The sequence below is a fragment of the Exophiala mesophila genome (genome assembly GCF_000836275.1).
Source record: "Exophiala mesophila strain CBS 40295 unplaced genomic scaffold supercont1.4, whole genome shotgun sequence".
In the NCBI taxonomy this organism is placed as follows: domain Eukaryota; kingdom Fungi; phylum Ascomycota; class Eurotiomycetes; order Chaetothyriales; family Herpotrichiellaceae; genus Exophiala; species Exophiala mesophila.
In genome coordinates this window covers 948,678-969,857 of record NW_015622507.1, presented here as the reverse complement: position 1 = coordinate 969,857, position 21,180 = coordinate 948,678, and the positions used below count along the sequence as shown (strand labels likewise).

At 51.4% G+C, this 21,180-nt stretch overlaps 5 protein-coding genes across 5 annotated transcripts; 1 reads left to right on the top strand and 4 right to left on the bottom strand.

Moving 5' to 3' along the window:
• Nucleotides 1–279: 279 nt before the first annotated feature.
• Nucleotides 280–2,093, bottom strand: PV10_05571 (uncharacterized protein; the record flags this gene model as incomplete). Its single annotated transcript, XM_016370254.1, has 3 exons — nt 280–1,278; nt 1,327–1,728; nt 1,784–2,093. 3 exons carry the CDS (start codon nt 2,091–2,093, stop codon nt 458–460), a joined length of 1,533 nt encoding a protein of 510 aa, XP_016222547.1. The 3' UTR covers nt 280–457.
• A 2,614-nt stretch (nt 2,094–4,707) lies between these two features.
• Nucleotides 4,708–6,954, bottom strand: PV10_05570 (uncharacterized protein). Its single transcript, XM_016370253.1, has 2 exons — nt 6,266–6,954; nt 4,708–6,209 (listed from the first exon to the last, which is right to left on the bottom strand). Exons 1-2 carry the CDS (start codon nt 6,787–6,789, stop codon nt 4,859–4,861), a joined length of 1,875 nt encoding a protein of 624 aa, XP_016222546.1. The 5' UTR covers nt 6,790–6,954; the 3' UTR covers nt 4,708–4,858.
• A 1,404-nt stretch (nt 6,955–8,358) lies between these two features.
• Nucleotides 8,359–10,845, bottom strand: PV10_05569 (uncharacterized protein). The gene is made up of 2 exons (XM_016370252.1): nt 8,976–10,845; nt 8,359–8,919 (listed from the first exon to the last, which is right to left on the bottom strand). Exons 1-2 carry the CDS (start codon nt 10,137–10,139, stop codon nt 8,791–8,793), a joined length of 1,293 nt encoding a protein of 430 aa, XP_016222545.1. The 5' UTR covers nt 10,140–10,845; the 3' UTR covers nt 8,359–8,790.
• A 5,157-nt stretch (nt 10,846–16,002) lies between these two features.
• On the bottom strand, nt 16,003–19,749 carry PV10_05568 (uncharacterized protein). Its single transcript, XM_016370251.1, has one exon. It carries the CDS (start codon nt 19,529–19,531, stop codon nt 18,683–18,685), a length of 849 nt encoding a protein of 282 aa, XP_016222544.1. The 5' UTR covers nt 19,532–19,749; the 3' UTR covers nt 16,003–18,682.
• Nucleotides 19,750–19,977: 228 nt separating this feature from the next.
• On the top strand, nt 19,978–21,070 carry PV10_05567 (uncharacterized protein). Its single transcript, XM_016370250.1, has 2 exons — nt 19,978–20,173; nt 20,246–21,070. Exons 1-2 carry the CDS (start codon nt 20,126–20,128, stop codon nt 20,660–20,662), a joined length of 465 nt encoding a protein of 154 aa, XP_016222543.1. The 5' UTR covers nt 19,978–20,125; the 3' UTR covers nt 20,663–21,070.
• The last annotated feature ends 110 nt before the right edge of the window (nt 21,071–21,180 follow it).

Genomic DNA, 21,180 nt, shown 5'->3' with positions numbered 1-21,180 from the left:
TCAGCCATCACACCCCAGGTCCAGCGACCAGGTTGATGGGTACGGAAATGACTGGCCCCTAAAGTCCACATGATCATGCCGCCTGTAGCCCAGGGTTACACGGGCAATTCTAAGATTCAGGTATGATCCATTTGGTGGTTATTCCTGCGCAAAGTGAGATGCTGGGCTGAAGCAGTAATGTCACAAAAGCTCACACGCACTGATCCGTTTGTAGGTAAAATTGTAGTATACAAAACAATGTGCTTCACAAAGATCGTTAATAGATGAAACTAATTTTGACCCCATGGCACCAGATACGTCTCGGAATCAGCCTCATTAACAGCCTCCGTACTCGAAACAAGTTTAGTGCTTTGTATCCTGGACCGGATGTGTCTGGACACAATATTCAAGTCAACGTCGGAAGTTCGCATATTCGTATGTCGTCGTATCGTCGGCGAAATTAGACGAAGCTCTGTCCTCATCGCTCAAACAAGGCAACCTTACATCCCACTCCACTAGCAAGTGTGATTGTAAGCCATTCTCGCCATTCCCGACTGTCTCTGCTCTCGATCCGTGGGAAAGTTTGCATCAAACGCACAGTGGTGTAACCGGCTTCCATCAAGGCATATTGCTGGCCAACACAGATCCGCGGCCCACCGTTGAATGGCAGATACTCCCATCCCGGTCGCAGTGTCTCCCATCGTTCAGGGATAAACTCGAGGGCATCTGGTCCATAAAAGTCTTCTCGACGATGCATCGACCACGGAGAATACGAGACCACGGTTCCCTTGGGGACAAAAACTGGAGACTTGCCATCTGGCCCACCTCCGAGAGGAAGGACGGTGTCGACGATGGCATCCCGCGAATTACCCGGTACCACTGGCATCAGACGCAATGACTCGTTGAGAACATACTTGAGATACTTCATCTCCTTGATCGCAGTATAGTCGGGGATTTGACCGCCCAGAGTATCAACTTCGGCTTTGAGTTTGGCCCAGATGTCCGGTCGTTTGGACAAGACGTGCCAGGTATTGGTCAGGAGACCGGCTGTTGTATCCCTACCAGCCAGCAAAATGTTGAGCAGCTCCGACCGCAATGTGTACCGGTCCCGGGTCTGGTTGAGAAGCGAGTACAAGAAGACATATCGGTGCTTCTCGGAGATCTTGCCGGCATCCACGTCTCTGATAGCGTCCTCAATGATGTCGTCGGCAAACTTGTGCACAATTTTGATCTTTCGGTGGTATTCCTGGTTGGGGATGAACTTGTCAAGGCCGCCACGACGGACGGATGTTCCAATGTCTGAGATTTGTCAGTCACATGATACGTAAAGCAGTGTCTCTCGCTTACACTCGGTCAGGTAGACAAAGGCCTCGACAAACTGATTGGCCGACTTGGTCTCCAAGCCAGGTGCAAGTGAGTTGGTGGACCGGCCAAAGAGAAATTCGGTGGCAGAGTCAATGGTCAGGCCGAAGAACAGGTCCTGGAGATCGACCGTGGAGCCGTCCCGAGGAACTGATTCAATGAGGTGTTGAATGTGTGCCTCAAACATGTCGAGATCGGCCACCTGCTGTCGAGTAAAGTTGGGTCGAACTAGTGCGCGGGACCGTTCCCAAGCAGCACCGTCCTGGTCGAAGATTCCATGGCCAAAAATGGGCAGAAAGGCATCTCTCCGTCGGGCGCCCAGTGAGTAGTCGTTAAACTTTGTGGACAAGATCGTTTTGATATTTTCAGGCTCGCGAGTGAGGATCACTACAATCGGTCAGTCAAACTTGACAATGTACAAGAAGTGCAGAACCTTGCTCACTTGATCGCTCGATGATTCTCAGACGAAGGGTATGATGGCCCTTGCCAAAATTACGTTCGCGACTGGCTTCGAGCATGCGACCCTCCTTGCTCGTTTTCAACAGCTCATTAATGACGTCCAGACCCAACAGTTTGCCAAGGATACCTTTGTGAGGATAATCGTATGGTTCTTTACAACCATTCTCTCTGATCATGCGACGTCTCGTTGCTCCTGTGGTCAATTCCCAGTAGATGCGGTGCAGTGCAAAGGCGACCACCAGGCACAAGCCCACGAACGGCAGGGGGATGCTGGAGAGAGCCAGGACAGCCATAGTGACGGGAGTTGGAAGATGTCGAGGATGACAATTATAGTCGGGTAAGTGAGAAAACGGGGCTAATTACAGGTGGTTGAGATGGTTTTATATGAGCAGATACTCTGAATCCTCGAGCCGTGGTAAGGGTCCAGGGATTCTATGTGGATTTGCGATGGTAGTGGGTCTCAATGGGACATGTAGGACTGTATACGCATGTGAACCATCCACCGTCAGCAAGGATCCCGGTTGTACGCGACGACTGCGACCAAGGGTTTGAGGCAAGTCAGCAACGTTGGGAACCTAGAGTGTGGCACGGAATAGGTGGGTAGGATCAGTCAAGGAATGCGTGTTGTTACTTCGAAGGAAGAGGGCATTAGTGGAGCGTTTACGAGTAATATAGGTACTCCACCGACAGGCAACCATTGATTGACCGTTAGATTCTATTTAACTGGAACGATAGAAGCGGAGAAAGAGTGTCAGGCCTCGGTATTTCAAGAGTTTCAATGGCAGATCATGGCTGCATGCCCTATCGAACATCCTTCTGACGACATGTTGCCCCCCTTTTGAGCCCGGGTACTTGACGTCGTTCTCTCGGCCTTCAGTCCAAGCTTGACGGCCTCACTACCCACCGACGTGTTCGGACCTGTGAAAGTAACCTCGTATGTTAAGACTTGGTAAAGGCTGGTTGCGATTGGCTGGGAGTCACTTGTCGCCACGCCTCCCTGTACGGAGTACGCACAACCTCGATTCAGCTTACGTTTTGGTTCAGCTCCTTCGCTCGCCTATCGACCAACCGACCCAGAAATTGATTACCTTTGGGATGGCCGAATGACTAAGGGTGGCTAACAAATCCAAATATCGATCAATACAAGAACCCAAAGGCACCTAAATATGGCCAGATCGTTGAAGAGAATTGTGTCTGTGTCCATGTTTGAGTCTGGAGGATTCCAAGCGTGTCTCTTGCCCCGCGCTACCCAAGACAGCATCGACAAGCCCCTAAGGTGCTTGGCCCGGGGATACCGTCGGCCCACTAACAAGTAGACTCGAGTACTTCATGAGTAAATGTTATCATTGAGAGAGCACTGGACTGTGGAATGTAGGGATTAGCAGATTACCTAGGCAATGGTCAGATGAAAAGGCAATCTGCTCATCGTCCTAGGGTCTTGAGATGCGTCATGATCACTGATCGACAGGTTAAGAGAGTCGCATTCCTCTGTTTACAGGCACTACTTGGGATCTGACCTAAATGAGGTAACTATTTAGGTGCATACTCTAAGTGACTCTCCGCACTACTGTTTTGGATCATTGGGCCATCGGCGGCTTCACTAATAATTGTTAGGCTATCCGGCCATGGCGTTGCATGTACTCCGTACTTTTGGCGGTGGGGGAACCCCGGGGGCCGAGGCGCCCTCGGCCCGTCTTCTGACAGGGAGGGAGCAATAAGGAACCTCCTCACAAACAACAGTCCATATAGTTGGTCAGTTTCGACTCAGTACCACCCTTTCTGCGTGCATTGCTAGGTAATTGCATCCTACCGACTTGCCCAGTGCTTAGGTTGATTCCCCAGGCTCCAATCAACCAAGTAGATCGCATACCCGACATACCCCAAAAGCCCGACCAACATTCCTCTGTCGAGTCGATAGACCCACTGCTCATGAATGCTATAGGCAATTGTACTCGTAAGTCTGTAAAGCTATCGTGATCTAGAGCCTTGGCCCGATCATCGACGTTTCAATTCTGGTTTGGAGGCTGTGCAGATGAATCCTTTTTCGGTCGTTATTCTTGCTTTAGAAATAGATACCTTGTTCCTACAAAGGACAGTTCCACCAGTACTCACACAGACATACAGCATATATTTCCAAGAGGGCCTTGAGAAAAACCAATGAGCCGGGTGCCTAAAAGAGCCTCTGGGTGGCAAGGACGCTTACTCCCTTTGAGAAACTTTTTATCTGTTTACCATTGGATGTCTCAGCTTTGAGCCCTACGCTTACTATGTTTACATACATAAAACATATTGTCAGCACCGTCAGCACATGCCCAACAAATATGTTAATTGACAGCAGGCGGCTATACCCCGGTTTTCCATTGCCAATGATAGGACTGACAAGAGGCCGACGGACCGACTTGTGACTACCACCCCCTCTCGCCCTACCGGATACGGATGCGACATGTCGTTATGTGCAATATTTGGCGGAGATATGAAATGGTTATACCTCTCCTCGACTACCTAATGCATCTCAGAGTCACTTGCCAGTACCTGTGATTGATATCCCCCCCCCCCTCTTAGGTGACGGTCCTCTATTCGACGACTGACTGGTCTTGATCGCAACCCCTCTCCTTGTCACTGGTATCATTACTACCCGAGTCACAGACCGTCTTGAGACAGACGAGACTAATCATTGGTATCAGACTACCGAGGCCGAGGTAACGAACTGAGAAGCATGTGTCTATCACTCCCAGTCGAGATCTAACTCGACCTCCAACTGTAGCCTCCGCCAAGATATCTTAACCTGTGATCCTGGTGTCTCTCAATATTGAGATCTGAATCCAGGTCGGCAGCGAGGTTGATGTCAGGGCAGAATTTGCAACATTGATTTCACCAAGTCGGCGATTCTAGAGGCAGGACGTGGGAGGCAATAGGATGGAACGTTCGTTCGTGCCTTCTCGCCACCGTTCCTTTGCTCCTTCGGTCCTTGGCCCGCTCCTTCCAAGTCATCATTGTCGAAGAACCCACTGCAGGCAGCTGCTTTTCTTCTCTGGAATGTTTCATTAAATCCTTACCATCACTCTGCTGATCCATTCAACTCCATCGCCTTGTTGCTTTTGTCCATCTGGCCTTGACGGCCTTTGTCATCCCACCTTTTCCCTCGCTGTCGGCCTCGACTCTCAAAACTCCCGCCTCCTCGTCCTCGGCCACCTTGACCTGCTCCATTGGGTTTCCCTCGAGAGCTGCCTCCATACCGCCCCCCTCCACTTCCACCCCTACCCTTGCCTCCGACCCTGAAGTCGATCTTCTTGAGAGGATTCTCCACCGTTTCTAGACCTTTCAATCCCAAATCGGACCTGCGTTCTGGGTCAACTTTCCACGGTTGGAAAACATGCTGTGGGTCTTCCAATTCTCGCAGTTCTTGCACCCAGGCTTTGCAATAGTCCCCCTGAGGATCGTAGTCACAAGCCTGCTTGATCGGATTGAACACTCGCGCTTCGCCTCTAGGATCGTTTCCTACCCCCGCCACATATTGCCAGTTTCCCCAATTCGAACTTACATCGTAGTCGGTCAACATACACTCATACCACTCGGCCCCGAGCTTCCAGTTGATACCCAGATGCTTGGCTAGATAACTGGCCACATTTTGCCTCGCTCGGTTGCTAGTATAGCCAGTAAGGAAGAGCTCTCGTTGGCTTGCATCGATCAATGTCGTTCCAGTCGTGCCTCGAAGGAACCGTTCTAAGATCTCATTCACTCCTGACCCGCTGCCCTTGTTCCCCGGCGTCTTCCATGCATATGTCTTGTCGTTTCGAAACCCTTCGAGGCGGAAGAGGCGAGGTCCGAACTTGCGTGTACACAGCCTCATGTAGTCTCGCCAGAGCAGCTCAAACCTGACTGCTGCACTTCCCTTGTTCTCACCCTTTCCATAGCCCACTGTACCCTTCCATCGATCAGCCTCTCCATTTTCAAATTCCAGTAGCCGAGCATGAACTTGACGGGCGGTGATGCACCCCAATGCTAGCCACGCAGAAAGCTTAGTTGAAAAGTCGGTGCCTAAAAGTCCGTTCCGCGTATCCTTGTAATTTGTCATGGCGCCTGACTTGATCAGAGACTCGATCCGTTCGAGGCCTGTCTTTGCTCCGCCATGGAATGGATGTGCTGAGGACACCGACTCAGGAATTGCAATTGACTTTGGAAGAGGAGGCTCGGCTTTGAGAGGTTTCAACAGAGATTCTTCGAGTGACTGGTAGTCATTCGGAATCAAAAAGGGGCCGTGCTGGGGTGGAACATGGCCTGGCAAGGGCGGTAGCGATTGAGGTGGAGGGACCTCATTCCTTGGGGCTTCCCTCAGCGGCTCGACAGATTTTCTATAACTCGTAAAGACGTCTGGGAGATCCGAGGGCTTGTCAAATGGGAGATCGCGACTTTTGGTGGTCAGCTCAGAGCTCCAATAGGCTGTCATAGTCGAGGACATGCATACTCATCAATGAAATACTTTTCATCCAACCAAAGACGAAAATCCACTCCAGCTTTCTCAGCCGCCGAACGTACACTTCGTTCCTCTCGTTTCTCCTCGATGCCTTCCTCCTCGGTCATCCATACCCCATATACCGAAGCCTCCTCGCCATGTTGCTTGAATTGTTGGAGAAGATCGCCAACAACATCGCCGAGGACACCGACGCGAATGACGAGATCGCTTCTGAGGGTTAACAATTCAGATTTGAGGTCCCAGACCGACTCCGCCAGAAACTTGGCTCGATGTGGCCCACATCTCCAAAAGCCACCGACCTCCGACCTGGCCTGTGGATAGGGTGAGCTGGCAGTGTGGTCTTTGAGGAATCCAGAGCTTTCAATTTGCTGTGACGCGAAGACGTAAACAGGGAGAAAATGGGTGAATGGTCTTTGAGACTGCTGCCACAGCTGATGTATCTCATGGAAGACTGGGTTGTCGGCGAGTCGTAGGTCCCGTCTCAGAATATATATCAATATTCTTTGAGAAGCCATCTTGTTTTTGAACACTCTGAATGGGTGCGCAGCTGAAGCTGCTTTCAAGACAAATACTGTGATGGCAAGAGTCACCCAAGCGAGAGTAGATGAGGCTGATATATTGATCGTGAACAGAGGTGGCGACGTCCTGTGACAGTGACACTGGCACAACGGTTATCAAGCCGGCAGCTCATGTAATTGGGCGAGACGAATCACGATGGCCTCAGCTAACACTGGTGTAGATGGATGGTTGACGCCTGGAATGTATAGTGGCAAGGAAAGGAACAGCAGTGAAAAACACAGTACACGAGTGCTAGACCTGGGTGTTGGGAATAAGGCAAGGCCTCCTCGAAGCTAGTAGTATTGGCTTTTTTGAGATTCGCGAGATGAGATCATGTCACCATGGGTAGGTGGAAAAGATGGGGCTGATGAGTGGAGGACAACGGGCGGATCTGGACTGGGAGTAACAGACAGTCCAATGATTGGAGTCAGCCGGTAAAGAGAGAGAGGAGGCAAAACAATAGGAGGGTGGATGTGGTTGGGTGGAGAGAGATGAGTGTGGTGGTGACCACCACAGCAAACATGGCGGCCAGGTGTAAGCATCATGGCCCGCGAGATTCGATTGCAGGGAACACAGTGGAGACTAACGATGAGATGCAAACAAAAAGACGCTGTGATCTGGACGATCATCGGACATGGTTGCAGTTGCAGCGTCGATCGATCTAATCATGAGTGGGCATGGACGCTTGGTGGCGGTCATGCATCATCATGCATTAGGTAAGATCGTGCTTGTCTTGACATCTCTTATAGGTTTTAATTATGATTCTTGTACCTCCAGGCGCTAATGGCAGCAACCCCGCGCCCGAGGCTCCGGACGCCCATAGGGCCAGCGCCCTGGCATTCTGCAATCCTTAACAAGGAACATCTGGAACCTGCAAGAGCAAATATCCGAAGTGAGTGTTGAGTTTGTCGCCAACCGAACTTCCTCCTTAACGACTTGGAGCCACTGCATTGTCGGCCGTCTACCTACCTAGGTATGTAAGTGGGCACCTTGTATCCTTCTGCCTGTTCTCTTCACCAAACATTACATTCGGACTCGCTGTTGGGCTTCCCTTTGCATTCTAGCCATCCTTCCTATACAACTGCGATATGAATTGATCAATATCTCGTTGGTCAGCTCCTTACAATACTAATTCCGTAGCCTGTTAGTCATTCAGACGGTGATAATTCTGTTCTGGCACTTGGAAAAGAATAAACTCACGTGACTATGCTGGCGTGAGTCTGCTAGTTAGCATCTGGCTCTTACATAAGCAACAAGGCTAGGGGTGGGCGATCGTACACAAGCTTCTAGCCCTATCAGAGATGGCAAGGCTGTGAGATTAGTGTGGTCCGTGCGTTCGGCGCCTTCCGTAAGGATCTTAAGCGAGGCTCTAACATCCCCAAGCCACCAGCAAGCCACACCGCATGGCCGAACAAGGATCCCAACTCAGCATCTGGAGTCATTATATACTCCGTAGGTGCAATTCCGCATCCTTGTCACTTGATACAAGTATCATCAATGGTCGATAATAATTCCTTGGCTTCATCTCACATGCTCACACAATGTTCAATTCATGGCGGTGATAATTGTTGCTTTCCAAGTTCAATTCCAAGAGCCTGGGTGGTAATCGCCACTTCCAAAACCCTAGATCTGTGACTACATTACCAAGGTGGCCACTGATTACCACCTTGTCCACTAAGCGCCCCTGCGCACATTTCCATGTCCATTACTGCACCTGTCATTTCCTGGGTATAGTCGAGTCAAATATATCTCCAAATGTGCATTTCATACAATGCCAGAGCCCATCCAAGCAGACAGTCTGTATCTGCCACACGCTTCGATCCCTTGCCGCTGTCCCATCAACTCATAAATTTTCAAACATCTGTAAAGTGTGGTCGAGAGAACAATGTTGTACAAAACCTGTGTGTGCGACGTCAATTTCAGCTTCGCCGCCACTGTCAAAGGTGTGTTGTGCTATGCTATGCCGCAATCGCCGCAGTAGGGCTTTCCGAGATGTCGTCCCCTGGCGAGTCCGATTTGATCCCATCTTCGCGATTGCTGCCATCTCCGGAATGACCGCTGCCACAACCTTTGACAAGAATATGCCTCTGGAATCATGTGTTAGCTTGCATTCGCCCAATCACGCCCAGACCGAAGATCTTACCTTGAGAGCGTCCTTGCGGGAGAAGCTCTTGTCACAGTGATTACAAGGGAACGGTTTCACTGCAAGATGAATCCGCTTATGCCGCTTCAAGTCGTGGTTCCGATTGAAGCTTTGTGGACACTGGTCACATTTGAATGGCCGGTCTTGTGTTGTCGGCTGTTGAGGAGGGGTATTCCGTTGCGGTCCATAAATAGGGTTGGCCGCATAGCCACTATTGAAATTCATTGGGAGCAGGCCCGCATTCATGCTTCCAACCATGGCCATGTGTGCCCCTGGGCTGTGGAGATTCGACATGATCGGTCCAGGCATCGCAGGCAGCGAATACGAGGGTGGGGGTGGACGCATAAAGGGGCCTGGCGGGTGCAGCTGCGGAACAGCGCCATGGTTCAGGGTGGGTGAAATACGTGGTGCGGAGAGCGTCTGAGGATGTGGACTGTGCGAAACCGGCGTTGGGGCAGAGTAAGGGTACCCAGCGGGACTTGCACCTGAACCAGGCATGGCAGTGAAAAGTGAAGGCTGTTGTTGACCTTTGGAGGTCGGGTCAACCGGTGTCAGAGGAGAAGGCTGGCTCGAAGGGCGAATTCCATTCATCACGTGTTGTGGAGGTGCAGAATTTGGCCCCGAGCCGGGCGAAGACAGGTGCAGCGAAGAGCCATAGGACGGATGAACGCCGTGGACATCATACGGGGGAGGAGGTAGAGAGGAGCCTTCGGTTGCAGTGGGAGAGTTGGTGTTGTGACGAAACAAGGAGCCAGTGACTGGGGAGAACATGGACCGTTGAGGAACCATCGAAGGGCCATGTTGCCAAGTGGGCTGAGGGTAGCCCGTATGGTACCCTGTCGGTGTCGTGGCAGTGTTGAAGAAAGTGGGAGTATATGGAAGGACAGGGACCGCGGCACTATTGGGAGTTGTGCCGGTTGGAGGAGCAGATGATGAGGAACTCCCCTCCGAGGCCGAATTGGATGGGGGAGTCAAAATGTGACCCAGATTTGAGGTTGAATGATGAGATGGGATGCTGCCGCCAAGGGGTGGAATTCTCTGCGAGATTGACCCAAAATGCTGTAGCGGTGGAGGAGGGAGCTCGAAGGCCGGCAGATTCGAGGCAGCGAGCCGCCTCTGTGTCAGACTGGAGGGTGCATTGAGAGCATCAAGAGACGTCCCCATTGGGAAGGGGATTGCAACAGACGCCAGGGCGATGGTGTGAAATGGATCTTTGGCTAAAGCCTGGCGAGTGTGAGAGCCTTGCTCAAGAGGTTAGAGGCTACCTCAATGGGGCCTCTTTTTGACTGGTACCAGAGACGATACTTTTGCTCGAGCTACAAGCTGGTAACCCTCGTGTGGAAAGGCGCGTAAAGCGATGGAGTAATGTGCTGATGAAGCTCGTCCGCACAACCAAGGACGTATAGTCCCCTGGGGATTTGACAGTAGGACAAGTGCAACAAGAAAGCTCTTCAGCCAAGTGCTGGCTGTTTCTCGGAGAGTGCGATGTTCTGCGAACAAGAGACTTCTTGCTGCGTCGTTTGTGATGGAGCAAAGAACGGCGAAGAGTTGAGGTGTTGATCGCTGGGTCGGTCGGTGGGTGTGGATTGGAAAAGTGGTTACTGACACCCGTCGCGGGGCTAGGCGGCTGATATGCAGCGAGATGAAGACGCCGAGGCTTGACTGGCGAGACAGTACAGAGATCAGATAGGGAGCTTCAAAAGGTCACAACAAGGTGCAATACAGCCGGTTTTGATATATCAAGACCGCCCAAGAGTGACCAGGCTGGCGACGAGGGAACGCTTGGGAAAAGAATGAAGAAATGCCAGGTCGCGATCCTCTTGGTCGGGGCAGCACATGGCGTTCTTAGCGGGCAGCTGGCGGCCGGCTGGCTGGACTGGGCCTGTCGGCAGCATCGCCTAAAAAGAGGAGAGTTTGTCCAAAATGGGCGGCGGAGTGATTAGGAGCTAGGGCAATCGAGGGATGGCGGTTTGGATGCAGCAGGTGCCGGGGGGAGGGAGAAGGAAATGACATGGGTGTCATGGGTGTGGACACCCAGGTCAGTGGAGTCCAGCTGGAGGCGGCAAGGGCAGGGGAAGAAAAAAGATCAAGGAAGGCACGAAGGTTTACAGAGAGCCTAGAGGGAGACATTGGAGGTTTGTCAGACAAGTCGAGTACGGAGCACGGAGCGCGTGTTGACAAGTGTTGCTCCGTCCTTTCGGGTCGTAGAGTGATTGGGCGTCAAGAAGCTTGAGTAGGGTGGTCAAGCATGTGGGTTGGCTGATGGGTCCGGTAGGTTTCAGTGTTGGTCCACGACAAGTCTGGACCGAACAGTAGGTGCGCGCAGGAGCTGGTCGATGATGAGAGAGTTTACTCCCAAATGGGACGACAAGAGATTAGATGCATAAGAGAGACCTTGTTCAGCAGTGGACAGCTGGGGCAGCTGGGAGTGCCATTACTGGCATGACCACCTGACCGTGCCCAGAGATGCGGATGGACCTCAAGATCACAGGAAGTGGATCGGCCAGTCATGCAAGCGCTGGGAGCGGGGATGTGACAACCAAGGACCAGGTATCGCATGGGATGGGATGGGATAGGATGGGATGGCAATAATGGCATGGCCAAATGGCCAAATGGCTGACGACTCAGTTAACTACACACATCCCCGAGTCCACCGTACAGTAGTGCCCTCGCTTGATCTTGTTCATGTTCGATCTCTTGTGTTGGGGGGACCCATGTTGGAATTACAAGGCATGGTGGCATGCCAACACTAAGTAGACACGAGATTCGAGGCAACAACAATAATGTGAATTTGCTGAAGCGTGGGATCCAAGTCTCTGTACCGCGCCTACGCCGACATACCTATGCCTATGGTAGGTACCTTGCGCATCCTAAGTTTAGCTGAGCCTGCACCATGCCACTCAAAGTAGGCGGTCAGCGCAGACTTTGCTCTTTGGGCTGCTGCTAATGGGGAGTAATACTGATTGCTCCAGCCTGAGACTCCAGGCGACAAGTCGAGAAGAGAGACCGCGAAACGCGAGGCTCCCAGGCAGGCTCTCTACTAATATCGTTACCGTATTCGGCGCATTTGTTGTTTGGCAGGAGACTCCATGGGCACCTTCAGGCCACCTCCCCACGAGGCGTATTGGCATGACGACCATCTTCATGATCGCACTGCTGAGAGATACATGACATGGACTTTTCATGGTTCCATGGAGATTTGTCTCTATACAACAACATCAATATTGATGTCGATCGCAAGTTGATCGAACGGAACGGGAAACATCAACGGCTCTCACAGATTCCCCTGCTCCCATCCTGGCACTCGTGGAATCCACACCAGAGTGCCACAAGCTAGACTACTTATCTCTTAGCCCCATGAGACCCACCATGATTGGCAATTGCACTGCGTACCTATCTCAAAAACTCCCCAGACACCCAGACACCCAGACACCCAGATTATCAGGTTCAGGAGACCGAGTTAACGTTCCACTTGCACTCAAATCAGGCGCGACGACAACCCAGGTCGAGTCGAGACATGGTTTGTACAATCACTTGGCGCAATGGCATTGGATTTGAAAAGATAGTTGAAAGCTTTTCCAATCAAGATGCACTTGCATGTCCTAGGAATGGATGCAGTGAACAACTCAAATTGCGCACTTAAGGTCGCTATCCTAGACATTGGTCAAGTTTGGGGTGGATTACCAAGGCCATTAGGCCCCGCAGCCCCTCAATCCACACCTGCATCCTTGGTCTTCCAATATTCATAAAAACTACGACACACAGGAAGTGACGACCCGGCTGGACATCTGGTAGGCGAGGAAAGGGCAGAATTTCAGGAACCATGGGAGCTCCATAGTCGAAAAGTGAGCCTTACTGGAATAATGCTGGATTATGCTGACGTGAAGCACAAGATTGATCAAAGTACCTGGTCACCTGGTCTTGTACAAGCAAAGAGCCTGCCTGTCGCGCCTCGGATCGTCCTCATCCTCCTAGTGCAACGCCTGTCATATATCTCATCCGATCCGATGTTTGATCCGCTTCAAGCGGGCCATTCAAAACTTGCCACCCAGTCCTGTAACAATATATGTATGCGCGTGGGTGGCAGTAGTGGTGGATGGACACGACGATCTCCATCCGCAATCATGGGCATAATAGATCACCGCTTCCAGTGTACCGTGATTCTGGCTGTCTGGATAGCCTCCCAGCTTCGATGAGGGACTCTCCGGCAGCTAGCGTCTGCAAGAACGTCCATGACGATGTGGTGGGTGTGTGTGGCCAAGACCCGGAGCCTCCTGGGCACACCGTCCTGACAGCCTGCACCCCGCCAGAAATGATCTCTCCAGTGGGCAAGTGTATTTTCGCTCGCCTACACTGCCCCCAGATAACTCAACCAGAACCCGTAGGCGTGTCACTCGTGGTCAGTGCGTGACTATTACCGTTTTCGCCGCTACTTGAGCTTGCACCATGCTTTTTCCATTCCAGCTCACACCCAGGACCCATGCAGCCATTACCTCCGTAGGCATTAGTGAACCCGAGTCTGCTGCTGCCACTCGATGCTAAAAGGTCGTCCGTAAGGAAAATCCAAGTCTAGCATGGCTCCTCATAGTCTGGTGGGCCCACTAAGTTAGCTGCTCCCCATTTTCGCCACAACCTCAGCACCAAAGTGTCTCATTCGGTAACTTTCGTCAACCGATGCGAGCTTTCTCGCGGATCAAGCAATCTCCAGAGCCATGTGGCTGCCACCATCATTTGTTGCCCCCAACGGGCCAACCAGACAGGTACTCCCCTCTCCTCCGTACTTACGAATTGATCTTGCTGTGGCCGACCGCCGACCGCCGACCCGTCTTCTGTGAGAGCCCCTGCACATTTTGGAACAGGCGTGCCTGCACAGCTAACGACCGATCTTGCAGTTGACTTTTTGGGAGCCATATTGACTCCTTTCGAGGCCGAGGGGCCTTGTTTGCTTGCTACGGGGACTCTCTCCCCTGGTTCATCTGTCATCGAGATTCCACTACGCATACAGCACACTCCAAGACCGAGGATCGACTTCGACCTCTGCCAGGCTTTGGCCCGCAGTTGGCCTGCACATGCCTCCTCCCCACGCATACTACTGCGGCAGATTTACGGGTCAGTCAAGATTCCCCTCTGCCTTATCCTAGTCAAGGCAAAGGTCGTTGCCCACCCGTCCACCCCCAACCCACCGTTGGTCTTGTCAGACAGAACACGTTCGTTCCAAATTGCCATTTTCCTGCACCTTCCTCAGCCAGCCGCAGCTTCGCTGGCCCTAGCAAGCGAATCTGAGTAGTCCGTCACTCTGATCTGCCACACCGGAGACGTCCTCTCGATCGATCTTTCAACTAACAGTACCTAGTAGTTAGCGTCCTCCCGCGGCCTCTCTTTTTCACACGGTCGCCCCAACCCCACCCCACTGTCAAAGCTGCCCATGCATATCTCAAGTGCCTCAAGCAGTATGAGGCAGGAGCCAAAGCTTGAGGCCTGAACGCGGAGGGACGTCAGGTTACCGCCACCAGCTTGACATCCGCGACGCCATCTGAGTCCATCCTCCCGGTATCGACGCGCATTCCACCAGCGGCAAGATACGTACCGCCATTAGACAGTAGTAGACTGCACTTGCTACACCTGCTACAATTGTTCATCTCGCGCAGATCGATCCTGAATTCCACAATTTGCCGCCTGATAACACTGGCAAGCACCCGAGTCAGTATCCCTCGTTCCAACAGTACCATGCGATTCGTCATCTCGAGGTAGCCCAGTCAGCACTTTACGTCAAATATCATTCCCGGCCCAATTTCAGAGCTAGGCTTGTCACGCGCATCTCAGGGTGGTCCAGCAAGATGGTGGAACCCCTAGAGGAGTCACCCTAAAATATGGCGAATGAGAAGTGGCCCTAAGCGAACTCCGATTCCTAACACGGCCTCCGGCACCTCCCAGAACTGCCCCTGCAGATCTCACTTTGGGGCTAATCCTATGGCAGCCGCTATGACCATAATTTTCACTAATATGCGGTACTTCTGCAAGAGTTTCGGCTCTTATCAGGAGCTAATCCTAGGCTAGACCACCTCACCAAGGTAAACCTCAGACTCTGATACTTGGATCAACAATACTTTGCTTGGGCGCGTGCGCTTCATCATCGTCTTTAGCTGGAGTTCTCGGCCGCTCAGCCTGATATCAGCCCTTTTTGAAAAGGTTTGTGTAGGCTCGTATCGACCAGAGTGTCGGAAATTCGATGTTTCGTGATTCCACTGGAGCCGCGTTTGATGGATCGACATGTTGAGTACGGCTGCACCTGGTCTTACCGTCCATCATTCCACTATTATTGACTATTGTGGACTTGACAACTGCAATTCGATACAAGAATCCAAACCAGCTGAGTACATGGTCTATCCCTGACGAAATCTCCTTTTCTTGAGTTTTCATGATTCCCTTCCCACGATTGAGGTCATCCATCCTGTCGTCTGTTGTCCCGTGGATGAACCACTTACGATTCCATCACGATTGCTCCCCCTTTGCGCACTCACTTAAGTGGCATACAATCTTCATCTCCAGCTGGTACTGCCAAGAAAGGCGAGAGATATCCGGCGCAGATACGTTAGCTGTGGCACAAGAACTATTTCCCAGGAAACTTGATTATGATTGCACGTATGCGTTAAAATTTGTTGGCCATTGCCGGTGATAGTATTCACTCTCTATTCCAAGCACAGCCCAGCCGTTGTTTTGCATCAAGGTGAAGGCGACCGGGGAAAGTTCCCAGCAATTCTCACCCGGGAAGGGGAGACGTCAAACTCAAAAACCCCTAAGAAGACGCGACAGGTCAGGGCGCCCATAGTGACACTTGGGAAAACACTCCCGCCTTGATGAGAACACGAGCACGGAAGGGGGCCCTGTGAACCCGGTATTGAACAGAGCGATCAATTGTGAGAGTAAAAGTGGTGACAGATGATGAACGACCATCTCATCTTGTCTGTCAAGCAGCTCGCATTGTCAAGTGGGACTTGGACGAAGCGGGGGAAGGTGATTGTAGTACTCCTGGTTGGTGTCAGTGAAATCCTGCTACTAACAAGTTTTACTGTTGTCATCTCGCATCACATTTTCGGCCACAGCGCAAAACCGAGAACCCACGGGCCACGACAACTGCTTCTCCTTCTCCTGTCAGCCTCCGCATCCACATACCCTCTACACACACTAAAAATTACTACCAGCACTCTGGTGTGCCCCGACCACTATAGCTAGCCGGTCACCCCTGGGCAGATCACGCCAAAGAGCCAATGGCGAACACGTGGTGTGAGTGCCGTCGAACAGGTCGTCTAAAGGTCTGTGGTCCACACGAACCGAGCCTTGTGCCTGTCAACCAATATTATTGCCCTGTCATATAAAAATCCTGTCGAGCGTCTGTTTCCCTTGGATCGTTTGCGTCCGGACAGTCTTTGTTGTCATGGAATGGAGCGTCTCGTTGCTTCAACCACAATGGGCGAGGTTCCCAGGTCAAGGAATATATTATTGTAAATGTTTGAAATGAAAGGAATTAAAGAAAATTCAGAGTTCATGTATCGTTAAGCGAGTTGTCCAGTGCGCGGCTTGTTGCTGGATCTAAAGAAGAGACCAAAGCCTTAACTTTGGCCTACGGAGTAGGCATCCTTCGACCGGCAGATTCCAAATGCCTCGGGAATGCCCTGAGTTTTGTTACTTGAGGTCTGGCCATTTGACCCACGACTTGTGTCACCGTTAATTGCTCATTGCACCTGCCTAAACAGGTCACGCGTGTGGTCAGAGCACGACAGAAGTCAACAAAAGAAAACCTCCTCGTCCTCTCAGACCTTGAAACCATGATGCTCAAAGGACATGCCACAACACACGTCGTGCACAATCCTCGCACTGTCATCTTCTCTGGATCGACGACATTTCATGCCACACTCAACCATATGGGATTGACGCAGATAATTGCAGCTGTGTACAGTATTTGTGGCCTCGAGGACAGGACGAGGTCTTGGCATTGGACAGAAAACACCTTGGACCAGTCACGAAGCCGTGTGCGGCCATGTGCCACTCCCGTCAGATGGCTTCGCCAAACCCAGCATCGCCCACAGGACGACTATGGGGGCGGCGGGCGGGTGGACCTGGCGATTGGCGTTGGCACGGTGCCACCATTCAGCAGCGCCAGGTCGACGCCTCCTATTGTGTGGCACTCTGAACAAGTAAAATAGGTATCGTATTTTTTGCACAGAGCGGGTTGGTTGGTGCGACCAAGAACCATTGACCAGCCACCCCATGGACGCTGCCGGCTTGTTCCCACGGTAGTGGCGCCCATATCAGGAATAACTGCACGCGATTAGTCCTGACGACCCGTAATGCAATTGTCAGCCTTGTGGGTTCCGACCCCGAACGTTGGTCAAGGCCTAGAACTATCTGTTTTCATGCAAGAGGTACCCAGGTCCGATCTCCGCATCAGGCCCGACGATTCTGTCGCTATCATCTCACAATTAGAGTAATAGCCAGCCCGAGCCAAAAAGGTGGAATCAACTCGCTTGTGCAATAAAAGCAATACGAAAGTTTCTCTCACGTCAAATCCGTTGAACACGAGGAGTCAAGATGATTACCCCTGGGCGACTACCTCAATCCGTCATCTTGTGTGAGTCGGGCTTTCGTCCACAGACGCCTCCTTTCTGCGCCAATTTTGGCTGTTGACAGTGGCCCCATGGCCCGTTGGCCCGTCCGGACATCTGGCATCTCAGGGTCCTTCGAGAAATAATCGGAAGCTTTCAAGTTGCCGGATATCGGCAACCCTGTGTACGGATCATGAAAACTCAGGTGTCACTCCCCCTTTTGTTATTATTGACTGCTGCAGGGATAACTGATGGGATGAGATCCTCTGTCATCCAATGATCCAATAGATGCAATTCTCACCGGAGTTCCTAACTCAGTATGCTGATGGGATTTGTCAAATTGAGTCAGTTCGAACTCGCCCTGTCATTATTTGTCGCGCACTTGGATCGATCGATCGACCACGATCGTGTCTCCACGGACTCTTCCACAGCCCCCACAACCCAATGTGAAAACGACAAGAAAGAGACAAGTCAGGCTGCCCCCTGGCGAGTCGCCTTTCTGGTGCCTGTGACCCTCATCCTGACCTGGCTGGACGGATGAAATACAAGTTTGAAGACAATTCTTGTGGACTTGTGCGCAGGATGTGTTCGAATCTGCCATCCTCAAAGACTGGGTTGGCCTCACTTGTCTGCAACATCAAGAATGACCACACCTAAGGTTGAGTCAACAACCATGTTAGAACCACTGGCGTACGATTTGTGTCGTAAAATTGGAATCGCCGGTATGATTTTGAACATCATGCACTTGGAATATAAAACCATGTTTCATATGGCCGTGACTGAGGTGTGGGACTGCATACTATTTGAAATGTTCGGCTCCTCTGCGTGGCCTGTTCAAAAGCATGTTGTTGAAGGTTTGAAACGCTAACGCCTTCATTTTGCATTCCCATTCGCTCCCAATGAGATAACTCCAGTTCATACATGATGTGTGTATTCAGGGCTTTGTTGGGCGTGAAAGCATGTGGTGTCAGTGCTCATAATGGATGTGCTCTATCTTTCCACATGGAGGGCCACAACCGGTATGGAGACTATGGTCAGGTCATACATCACTCTGCACACCCCAAATTACAATCAGCAATGGTGGAATCTCTCACATTTTCAGGGTTATTCCCAGATGTACCAAATTCGAGTTGATCGACCAGGGCGCAACACATTGAGAGAGCTTGGTGGGTTTTGTGTTTTGACAAAACGATGCTCTGGGAACTCAAGCAGGAACTCGTCCAACGCACGTATAAAGCCAGTGCCCACATCGGACACAATTGTCGTCTGCTTTGCGCGCCTAGGCAGCTGCTTCACTGACTCTGCAGCAGGGAGAGGATCCACGAGCCCGACATGGACAGACTTCTTGTGCAAACACAGCAAGCTAAGTCTGTAGTCTTTCTCAGGAGCATCGAATGAGAAGTGACGATCCAGAACATAGAGATCCAGAACCAGTTTGGGTCTCGGGGATTCTTTTGGGATCTCATCAAGAAAGTCCTTCAAGTAAGGGAGGGACCGTACGAGGAGATGAGCCGAGGTTTCCAGTGTGAAGACTTCGAGACTAGTACACCTGGAATCAAGAAGCTGGCGGAGTTGGACCAAGACCTCTAGGGAGATTGCCCAGAAGTTGTTAAATACCGTCAGGCGCTTGATGGAAGCAAGGGCAATTGCTCCTAATGATTGTAGTCGACTCAAGTTCCCGTTGAGGGAGAATGAGTTAGCACTATAGGCAAATTGAAGGGCGTCGTTTGAGATGGCCTTGTTGAGACGAAAAAGGCTCGTACAAAATGGGGCTTCTGGACACCCAGCGTCGTCTATCCAGCTGAACATTCTGGAGTCATGAGGTGTGCATGATAGGGAAATTGAGCCAGTCGAACAGCAGAAGAGATAGGAATATATTTGGTGGCGGACTTCAGTGGGGAGATCGGTGAGAGTCGCAGGTCGGCGGAGCGAAACATAATTGCTGGAGGCCATGATACCTCTTCCTCAACCCTCACTATCATCTTATTGTTCCATTCGTGATATGAGTCGAGATGAGTCCTCCTTTATGTGGGAAAAGACGAAGAAAGAGAAATGAGGAAATGCTGGTGTTGCAGATACAAACCTTTCGCCCAACACGTTAACACATAGGTGAGTAGACGACTTTGACCACACACGCCCCACAGACCACTCTTGAGGACCTCGAAACTGCGTTTGTCAAACGACGAATAAGAAAGATGTCTATGTTATGCGGAGTCTTTTGTAGCGGGGGCGCCATTTTTGCACGCTTTACGGACTCATACGATAGCCAGAGAGGGAAACAAAATTTCACGTGATTACGAAGAAGGCACGTGAAAGGATCCCCCCAGCGCCAAGATGTGATTGACATGACGTATGTAGAGGCAGGCACGGCAGGCACAGAGGGCAGCTTGATCCTCTCAGATCAGGATGCGTCATGTGCCTGCGAACCACTGACAATCCAGCAACGGGCGGCATTTCCGATACTACTTGTGTTCCCCGGGGTTGGACGACGTCTTAATATATCCAGTCTTCAGACGACGAACTTTCAGCTTGCCATCCCCTTCTGTCATGCACCCCAAACCAAGCAAAGGCTGGATATCCAACATGTTTCGCGCTGTAAGTGCTCTGTCTGCTCCCTCTGGAAGCTACTTCGGACGTGTACTACTCACACAATTTGAATTCTGACAGGGCAAAACCCTTGACGTAATTACCCTTTTCCACAAGCCATCTATCTCGGCGTCCGTCCGAGCTGCGAACATTCTCAAGCAGGCTTCTGCTGCTGCTTCAGCTACAGCGACCGAAGACCAAGCCTCTGACCACACAGCACAAAATAAACATGCAGACCGAGACCCGTTCGAGCTGGAGATCACAGAAAACCCGCCCACGGCAGATCAGTTGAAGAGTATCTTTGATTACGTGGGTAGTGGCAAGGCCGCCCAACTTGTGGAAGGTGCCGCGAGCCAGAGTGACGCTCTACGCAAGCTGAAAGAGAATGGCGATGCCTTCAAACGGCCCGTGGTCGTCGATTGGGTCAATGCAAGAGCCGTGGTTGGAGACCAGGAGAGCGAGATCTTGAAGTTGGTGAGGTCGAGTGCGAACAAGTAATGCATGACGGCGTTGGAAGAATACATTTTCCGGTGAGGTGCAGCTCGAGTACTGGGCATGTTGTGGATGAAGCAGGTGCAGAGCAGGAGGCTTTGAGCACTTGATGGCTATTGTTATTATCTCAAATTGCAACAAAAGATTCCCCATCTCCACATCAAACCGCCTTGCAGAGCATAAACCTACGGAGTTGGTCTTTGTTAAATTCTACGAACTGACCCAATCGGAGCTCGTGCCTAGGTATCCCTGCCGATTTCAGCTATCACGGCGTATCACTTGCTTGAAATCAGGATCTTGGAGCGGTATCTCAAGCTCTTGAACCCGTGAGAGTAAGGAGTGTAGTCCTCTCCAGCAATGAGATCTATCAGAAATCCTTGAATATGACAAAAAGAGAAAGACTCTATGTCTCAGCATTTGGATCAAATTCCGCGTCCAACGAATCTCCTTTGTGAAACCATTTTATACGACTAATATGTCAGCTTCGAGCCCGGCCCCCGTAAGACCTAATGTTTTCGATAGAA

What these genes read in the sequence shown, in the direction of transcription:
- PV10_05570 (XM_016370253.1), bottom strand. Translation starts at nt 6,789, where the DNA reads ATGGCTTCTCAAAGAATATTGATATATATTCTGAGACGGGACCTACGA. An exon ending in GAAAAGTATTTCATTGATGA is followed by an intron (nt 6,210 to 6,265) that starts GTATGCATGTCC and finishes GACCACCAAAAG; the next exon opens with TCGCGATCTCCCATTTGACA.
- PV10_05569 (XM_016370252.1), bottom strand. Translation starts at nt 10,139, where the DNA reads ATGGGGACGTCTCTTGATGCTCTCAATGCACCCTCCAGTCTGACACAG. An exon ending in CCCGCAAGGACGCTCTCAAG is followed by an intron (nt 8,920 to 8,975) that starts GTAAGATCTTCG and finishes ACATGATTCCAG; the next exon opens with AGGCATATTCTTGTCAAAGG.
- PV10_05568 (XM_016370251.1), bottom strand. Translation starts at nt 19,531, where the DNA reads ATGGCCTCCAGCAATTATGTTTCGCTCCGCCGACCTGCGACTCTCACC.
- PV10_05567 (XM_016370250.1), top strand. Translation starts at nt 20,126, where the DNA reads ATGCACCCCAAACCAAGCAAAGGCTGGATATCCAACATGTTTCGCGCT. An exon ending in TATCCAACATGTTTCGCGCT is followed by an intron (nt 20,174 to 20,245) that starts GTAAGTGCTCTG and finishes GAATTCTGACAG; the next exon opens with GGCAAAACCCTTGACGTAAT.